This window comes from Papaver somniferum, chromosome 10, assembly GCF_003573695.1.
Source record: "Papaver somniferum cultivar HN1 chromosome 10, ASM357369v1, whole genome shotgun sequence".
Lineage (NCBI taxonomy): Eukaryota > Viridiplantae > Streptophyta > Magnoliopsida > Ranunculales > Papaveraceae > Papaver > Papaver somniferum.
The window spans coordinates 61,464,838-61,473,522 of record NC_039367.1 but is presented as its reverse complement, the minus strand read 5'-3'; the positions used below and the strand labels follow the sequence as shown (position 1 = coordinate 61,473,522).

The following is an 8,685-nucleotide window of genomic DNA, read 5'->3' as shown; positions in this document are numbered from 1 at the left end:
GAGATGATTTGCGGCAGTTGCATAGTTCCGTTGATGTAATTTAGGGTTTAGGAGTCGTGCGTCCAACCCTCTTTTGGGCGATGAATTCAAGGCATTGAGCGCTAGTTTGAGCAGGCCGGTCAGCCACGTGTAAAGGTGGGTCGACGGTGATCACGTTGACATCTTCGGGGCCGCCTGAAATTGAATCTAAACCTCTCAATTTGGCCGGAAAAGATGGATGGTTGTGATCGATTTGCGATAGTAGTGTGTTGCCGCAACACAACTTAGGGTTTTCAAAATCAGCGCGTTCACCCTACTTTGGGACAACGATTCAATGCGCTCTTGGCTTGCTATGAACAAGTTGATAGACCAAGGACGGAGTTGGGTCGCTGGTGAACACGCCAATACCCTTTTAATCATTCGAAAGAGGAGCGGTCGTGATGTTTTTGAGACCGTTTTGGTCAGTCTTAGCTCGTTTAATCTATATTTCAACAGCGCGATCACCCATGTTAGGGTTAGCTTCAAAGGTGTTGCGGGTGTACTAGATGGAGTCCGATCGGTCGGGACGTTAGTGGGCCCGCCGGTGGTCATCATGATGACCGCCTAGTTCCGCTAGGAGTAGGCTAGACCTGTTGAATTGCGTGGCCAAATCGTGTGGCCGTGATCATTTTTTAAATACTGATACGAACATTCTAGATTTTCCTTAAGGAATCGATCGATCGCGCCAACATTTAATTAAAAAGTGAGTGAACACGCCAATCTCTTTGTAGAGAGTGGTGTAGCCTATGTGAGTGTTTTCATGCAGGTCTCAATACTGACACTTCAAGAGATTCATGCTACTCTGCTGCGAGTGAACATTAATCGTTATGTCATGTCAATATTGGGAGTTCAGCTGAGAACATAGCATAGGAAAATACTAGGCAGGCCGTGCATTAGTGAATAATGCAATAGGTTAAAATTTACAGAATATCTGGGATTGTTGCTTCATGCACCATTCTGGATAAATTTCATAAATATGTTGAATTGCTCAATACATATGTAAGTAAAGAGGTCTGGACAATCATTACTTTTTGCATGGGTCAGTTTTCTTTGCAGAATGATGACACATTAAATACAGGATTTTACAATTTTATCCCTAAACTGAAAACCACCGTCAATAGTAGTATATATTAATATAATGAGAATAAAATGAGAAGTTCTTGAGTATAAGAGCTTCTCTAATGGAATGTATGTGAAGATAAATGTTTAAGTACACATAGGATAGACACTCATTTTCCCTAAAATTCTTCTCCAACCCCAACTTCTTAAATCAATGTCAAGATGACATGGCTTCATTTTTGTTAGACATTGTGTCAAGGTGAATGTCAAGTTTTAGACACTCACCTTGACAATGTCAAGCTATCCTAGTAAGCTTTTGCTTACCTAAATTAATTCCAATATATTAAATAACTATTTTTTAGAACTAATAAAATCTAAAAATTACTAAAAATGAAATTTATATTTAATCCATTAAAAATCATAAACAACACCATTGGAGATGAACTATTTTTTCTCCCTAAACTTAAGGAAAAATTGGAATGAGGATGTCTTGCTTGTGTTTCCACCTAGGAAAAACAACACAACCACCATTGGAGAAGCTCAAAGAGTAACATGCATGTGAGTTAATTAAAGGGAATTAAATATATGAAAATTATGGAAAAAAATTATGGCTGGAGTTAGCAAAGAATAATATATTTTCCAAATAAAGAAAATTGTGACTACATGATGAGATATTATATGACTTGGGCGCATTTTTATTGGAGAATTTTGTATTATCCTGAAACATGTCGCATTCTCATTGGATGGTGATGTGGTAGTGGAAATAGGAAAGGAAAGTGGTTTCCTTTGAAAGAAGTAGTTCATTGTTCTAGCTCAGAAGAACAGTGGTTTAGTTTATTTATTTATTTTTATTTTTTTTGTAATGGAATAAACTCTTTACTAGGGATAAATGAAGCCTTATGATGTGTGAAAGAGGATTTCTATTATTTTTATATAATAATTTCATTTGATCCTTGTTTTTGTTTCGTAATGATAACCATTTTCTTCGCATGTCCTGGTGCTTGCTTTACTGAATCATATTTTTTGTTTATGGAGAAATTCGTTTTTAGTGAAGAGAAATTATTATTATCTTTATAATTTCAAATACAGTGTGTTGTAAAGTTTTATCTTCCAAGACGTAATATCCGGGACCTAAATCTCCTCGAAGCAATATTAAAGGATTTTATAAAAAGTATTTTAAATCGTCTAGTATGTATAATAGTAGTGGAGTCTTGGAATGCTAGGCTTTTCGACTTATTTATTTATTTTATCAGATTCAATTAGCATCTTTCTAACAATATTTTAGCATAATTTAATAAAAAATTTAGATAACAATTGTTTAGTCTCAGTGGCAAGATCTGTGCTTGCATATCGTCTCATCGATCGCGGTGCTCTATAAAATGAATGTTGGAAAAAAAATGAGGTTTGAATAATAGAAGTTTTATACTTGATGTGGTTTGATCTAGTGACTTAAGGGTCCAAGGATACTTACTCATTTTATGAGTGAATGAAATGTTCCTTTAGTCCCGCATTGTGGAAAACTAAATATCACATTTGCTTCCTATATATGTCTTATTGACATTTCTACAAATATAAGTTTGGGAGTAGAATCTCATATATCGATTCACACCTGCTTTCGTGACATGTCTTCGACGATGCTTCTTTAGTAAGCATCATTGATCAAGCTTCATAGCAACACCGATGCTTCTTTGGCTAATCATTCCTGGATAAGCTTCATAGCATTTTTCTTGGGTAAGCATCGTAGAGACTGTGATGCATCTCCTTTTAATTCATCTTTGACCGTTACCCCTTCCTTATATATTATTTATTAACATTTCCACAAATAAGAATTCGGGAGTTTTTGGTCATGTACCGAGTCCCGCCGATTTTTGCGGAAAACATTGTTTATGATGCTTTCTTGAGTAAGCAACACACATAATAGTGCATTCGTACTATGATACTTCCCGGTAAGCAACATTTGTTAATGTTGATCTTTTAGTAAGGGACAAAAGTAACAATGTCGTAGCATTTTTGATGTTTCCACTGGTAAGAAACATACGTAAATGTTGCATCTCTAGATCAGCGGATAAGCATAATGACCCCGTATCATCATTGATGTCAGGCTAACACATATGCACCGGATGCATCCGGTAGGAAACTACACAAGCTCAAGATGAAACTTCATCTTATTTTTTGACGCATCCCTAGAGTATGTGTCATTAGAAATTACGGGGTGTCACACCATATTTCGTCATCATCTTCTCTACCACCACCTTCACCACCACTCTACAACACCAACTAATATAACCCCTTCCTAAACCCTAATCGGTGTGAGTGTATGAACCTCTATTTACCATATAAGTGAGAATAACTGGATTTAAGAATCTACAATGCGTAATAGTTATAATTGTGATAGATAAAGCAAGTAATAGTTATAATTGTGATAGATAAAGCAAGTTAACAAGATGACTAACAACTACCGCCATCAATAAGAGTCGTCTGGTCTATTTGTCTTCGATCGAAATTAGTTATATGTATCTGCCAAATCTTTTTCTCTATGCATTTATGGCACATGAATATATTTTTACAAGTGAAGATGGACTAGATTCCGGCGTCATTGGTATGGGATGAGTTTTAAGATCCAAAATTGCAATAATGAACCTTGTTATCTTCATTCTTTGTTATTGTAGTATATCTGAAACTAAAGATTAAATAACCTTGTGTTTTTTCTTCTTTTAAGCATGTGAATCTGAATTTGGAATTTTACTTATATTAACATGACAGTTTGATTGTGTCGGTAAATCGACCTCCGACCCGGACCGACCCAATGAAATATCGGGTAGTTCAAAACCGACATGTTTGTACTTTGTACCATATAGCTTGGATATGGGCCAAGTGCCTCAGCCCAATAATTCTATCCAAGGTAAGTATTTTGCCCTTGATAAAAAATATGGAAAGATGATTATAGCCCCAGTCAACAATTATCCTTCTACACACAATGACTACATTCATTGTATAACTAGATATAATCAGTAAGACCAGGTACATATTCAAGAACCATTTTTTAGGGACCATGGTTTTTTTTGGGGGACCATGGTCTTATTAGGCCAACCTCCCTATACTTATAAGGGGTGTCCTAAAGTTAGGTAAATACATAATTACCCTTTACTTTAATTTAAATTAAAACTAACCTAATAACTATATAAATCCAATCATATACATCTAATCTAAATGAATCTATTAACCAAAATCAAAATCAAAAACAAAAACATGAGGAGAATCGAAATTTTTTAGTTTTGAAAAAAAAATTATTCTCTTCTTTTTATCTATTTCCTTGACGTTCCTCGTTCAATTGAAAAGCCCATCAATCTTTTTAATTCGTTTTTTGATTGGGAAAATTGAGTAGAAATCATCAAAATATGGTTTAAATGGAAGTTAAAGTGGCATGTTCGGTTAGGAATAGTTTTAAAAAAACTAGTTTTGTAATCGAACATTCTGAAACCAAGAACACGAAGAACACTTCGGTTATCAGGAATTTAACTTTTCGTAACTGAACTCCGAGTTCGGTTGGTTCGCAAAAAATAGTTTTAACCGAACTCCTCGTTGAAAACCAATATATTGTGTTCGGTTGGTTAGGTTAATTGAAAACCAATATATTGTGTTCGGTTGCTAACCGAACCCTTATCTGAAAATTAATATGTTGAGTTCGGTTAGTTCGCAAAAAAAATGCTAGCCGAACTCATCAAAACCTCCATTAAAAGCGAGTTCGGCTACCTGTGTATTTTGGATTTATTAACCGAACTACATTTGCAGAAAGTTCGGTTACATGTTCTTCATATAATATAACCGAACTATGTTGACCTAGTTGAAATTTTTCTTACGATTTTCATTTTGAAGATATTTTAGGCCATTTATAGCAACATTAACTAAGTTAAAAGCATACCTCAATACCAAAAGAATGTTTTTTCTCCATATTCACCGATCTCAAAAAAAAAAAATCTTCATCTTCTTCTTCTTCTACTACTTTAATCACTCAATAATTCTACTTCTTTTTTAAAAAACATCATCTATTAATTTAACCTTAATCAATGGTTAATTATACTAATCATTACACAAAAATAATCAAGAGGGTAGTTTTGATATTAAAATAAATATATGGATAAGGGGTATCCTCATACTACTTCAAATAACTTGCCCAAAATAAAATGATGGTCCCCTCCAAAAAAAGAATGGTGCCCAAAAAACAGTTCATATTCGAAAATGGAAGTTATAGATCCTAAAAAAGGGGAGAGAATGAGTTACTGAGAAAACCATGTAAATATTCAAACCTGAAGGTTAAATATCCCTAGAAAATGGGAAATTGGTTTGGATTAGAATGAACTCGGAGGGCATTTGGTCCAGATACATTGTCAAAATGTATCCAGATTAATGTTGAACTGGATACATTTCCTCTACAACCTATAAATAAAGGTAAAATTCCTCATCCATCATCATTAACGCATCACGAAGAACGCTACTTTACTCATTATCAAGAGTGTTGTAGGAATATATTTGTTATAACACGACCACGACGGTGCTTTACTGTTTTTTTTTTTTTTTTAAAGGAAACATTGCATTAAACCCAAAAAAAGATAAGAGTACAAAGCTTACATCCAAGCATACAGACGGTGCTTTACTCAGTAGGGCCAAAACCGAGCCGGTGGTTCTGCAACCCATTACCAGAGTAATACACAAGGGAATAGAAGCAAAGCCAAAGAAAACGAGAGGCAAAAGACCCGATTTATGGAGACTCGTTGGTAGAGCTGATCGCTGAGTATTTGCACGAGTTACCTGCTCAACACATGAGACCTCAAAACGATGGGCCAGTAATGATAAAACCAACAAAAGGAGGGATTCCCATCTTCTGATTTATATAGAAAACCGCGGCTATGAAACCTGTTTCCGCCTTTGATTCAATGACACAAAGGACGAATACTAACTTCACATGTGACATGTGTCAATGTGTCATAGACTCATAGAAAAAGATCAAAACAACCGAAGGATATTACAGTCACTGTGCTCTCAACCGTGTTGGTGAGGCAAAGTACAAGGGAGACTGTAAAAGAAAGAGACACATGCACCTGTCCTGCATCATTTCGGAGTAGGTCTGAAGTCTAATTATTATTAATTACCTCCCCCAAAACCAAGGATTAAGGAATCCAAGATATTCCTAAAGAGCCAAAATCAAACGGTGGATCCGCTTAAAACCACTTGCAAAAGGAAAATACTGTTGTCTTGTCATTTCTTTTCAGTATATATATGGACATTTCTTCTCCATCGATGAATATCAGAAAATCAGTTCTAGTTTAGCAGCTTCAAACTTTCAATACATACGAAATTATATTAACTCGATCAAAAGAAATGAGTTTTATAAGTTCAATGGGTAGTAAAGCATGGATTGTAGCGACTAGCATGGCAGTGGTAGAAGTTTTGAAAGATCAAGGCTTTTGCAGATGGAATTATGCTCTTCGTTCTATCAACCAGCATACAAAGATTGGTAATGATATCAGATCATCAATTTCTCAAGCTAAAAGACAATTTCTTTCTTCTTTTCCAGAGATGACGAATAATAATGATAGTAGTAATAAGAATATTATGAACAAAGATGGAAATGGAGATTTAAGTGATGATCGTGTCACCATCAGGAAGAAGCATAAGCAAGAGGCGCTGAGGAATGTTATGTACATGGTCGATATGGTTTGATTTGATCATCTTTATATTGTCTAATTAAATTATTGAGGTTCATTTAAGGGTGTCATTGATCGGAATACTCAGTGGTACTATGTACTAATCAAGTGCATTAGCCCAAATTTTGGGACTTATAATAAAAAAATTTAAATTAGTGTTTTTTGGTGATTAATTATTTTTTATTTTTGTCTAAGCAAACTTGAAAAGGACTACCACAACATCCAAGCCCAATAAGGTGGTGACATCCACCCTAGTGCATTATCTTTTCCCTACCACATAAAAAAAACAAAAAAACTATCAAATGAAAAATTTCCGTCTCTTCTTTCTCTTCTCCTATACTATCATTTCTCTGTATCCCTCCTTAATTGATTTCAGTAGTATTTAAACTTAAGATTCATATACACATTTCAAGCCATGCTTTCCATGAAACCCTGTAAATGCCAATTACGATCACCATTTACTTTCAACCCAATGTTTCAAAAGCTTAAAAGTCACACACAATCTTTCCAGTCGCATCGGAGGCAAAGTATGTGTTTGTATGTGTGTACTACATGACCACTAAAACAAACCAATTTCTAACTGGTCGAGAAATTTAAGAGTTAATGAATTATATTTGTAAATTCAACAGCCACTAAAGATGTCGACCGGGGCAGAAGAAGCAGAAGAAAGCTTGTAATGGTAGTCAGAGGGAGTCAATCTGAGGAAGAAGTGGTGAACAAGAAGGACCAGGAAAGAAAAAGCTTTTTGAGTTTAGAAGAGGCCGGATTAGTTGAAATGTCTGGTTTAAGCACCCACGAGCGCTTTCTTTGTCGATTAACAGTATGCATCAAATTAGTCCTTAATTTTGAAATTCTATGTCCAACTGACATTTTTAAATTTCACAGTAGAACTTAAAGTTTGTAGATTGCGTGTTTTGAAACATATTAGGCTCCCAACAGAACAAACACTTTATGGAGATTCTCCAAGGGTAGGCTTTAGGAAGAAGATATTGGTGAGAATTCTTGTTGTCAAATAATCATTTTTATACTCTGATAAGGAAAAGCTAAAAAGCAGACCCTGCGTACCTTCTTGTTACAACTCAATGCTTGTCTGAAAAAGGCATATCAGTAATGGCAAAGCCACCACCCGTTCATAAAGAGCGCAAAGTAATGGGTGTGGGCTCCCTGTATTGTTCCAATTTCTTATTGTCTTGATCATCAGGATTAAATTATAACAGAAATTGGTTATATGCAATAATTGTTCGATCAACGACCGATGTGTCATTTTTCTAAGTTGGCCTGACTTTTACGCTAAAATGAAAAATCGATTGTTCATCTACGACGGATGTGTCATTTTTCTAATGGTCCGACTTTTAGGCTAAAATGAAAAACGGATACATCTCTCTTGCAAAGTCTGAGAAAGTATGTTAAAGAAATTTTACATGATTAAGCATGTAATGTGTGTTCCATAATCCAAATGTGTTGCATAATATTTGGGTTATTAATATGTTAATTTTATTGGTACATTTACTTCAATTGTTTTTATTTTCAGATCTCTTCGTTGAATTTGCTTAGAGTGGTGTCAGGTGTCCCAATCGAAAAGCTTAATGCTGGGGAACTTTGTGATTGGTTTATGAAGGATGAGCTCAAAAGAGAGCAAAATTTAGGCTCTGCAGTACTTCAATGGGATGATTCTAATTTGCCATTTTGACCTTCATTTCTGCTATAAATTGAAATCAAAGTAAAGCGATAAAATTGTCTGAGTTACCATTGATGAAGCGTATTTGGAGTCAATAGCTTCCAGCTGCATTTCTTTCTTTGTTGTTTTTTCTATCCCACTTTCCCACGCATCATAGAAATATACGTTAGCTTATAAGCTGATTTAAAATTTTCCCAGAAGCAGACAGGTTTGATGTCTGTGGAT

At 35.1% G+C, this 8,685-nt stretch overlaps 2 protein-coding genes across 2 annotated transcripts; both read left to right on the top strand.

Moving 5' to 3' along the window:
- The first annotated feature begins 6,456 nt into the window (after positions 1-6,456).
- Positions 6,457-6,798, top strand: LOC113315704. The gene has a single exon (XM_026563960.1). The coding sequence runs from the start codon at positions 6,457-6,459 to the stop codon at positions 6,796-6,798; it is 342 nt and encodes a 113-aa protein (XP_026419745.1).
- A 660-nt stretch (positions 6,799-7,458) lies between these two features.
- LOC113315702 lies at positions 7,459-8,472 on the top strand. The gene is made up of 3 exons (XM_026563959.1): positions 7,459-7,564; positions 7,668-7,750; positions 8,314-8,472. Exons 1-3 carry the CDS (start codon positions 7,459-7,461, stop codon positions 8,470-8,472), a joined length of 348 nt encoding a protein of 115 aa, XP_026419744.1.
- Positions 8,473-8,685: the final 213 nt, after the last annotated feature.

Coding starts and splice junctions, on each gene's coding strand:
- LOC113315702 (XM_026563959.1), top strand. CDS start 7,459: ATGGTAGTCAGAGGGAGTCAATCTGAGGAAGAAGTGGTGAACAAGAAG. Junction 7,565..7,667: donor CGGATTAGTTGAAATGTCTG/GTTTAAGCACCC, acceptor TAAATTTCACAG/TAGAACTTAAAGTTTGTAGA. Junction 7,751..8,313: donor TTTATGGAGATTCTCCAAGG/GTAGGCTTTAGG, acceptor TTTTATTTTCAG/ATCTCTTCGTTGAATTTGCT.
- LOC113315704 (XM_026563960.1), top strand. CDS start 6,457: ATGAGTTTTATAAGTTCAATGGGTAGTAAAGCATGGATTGTAGCGACT.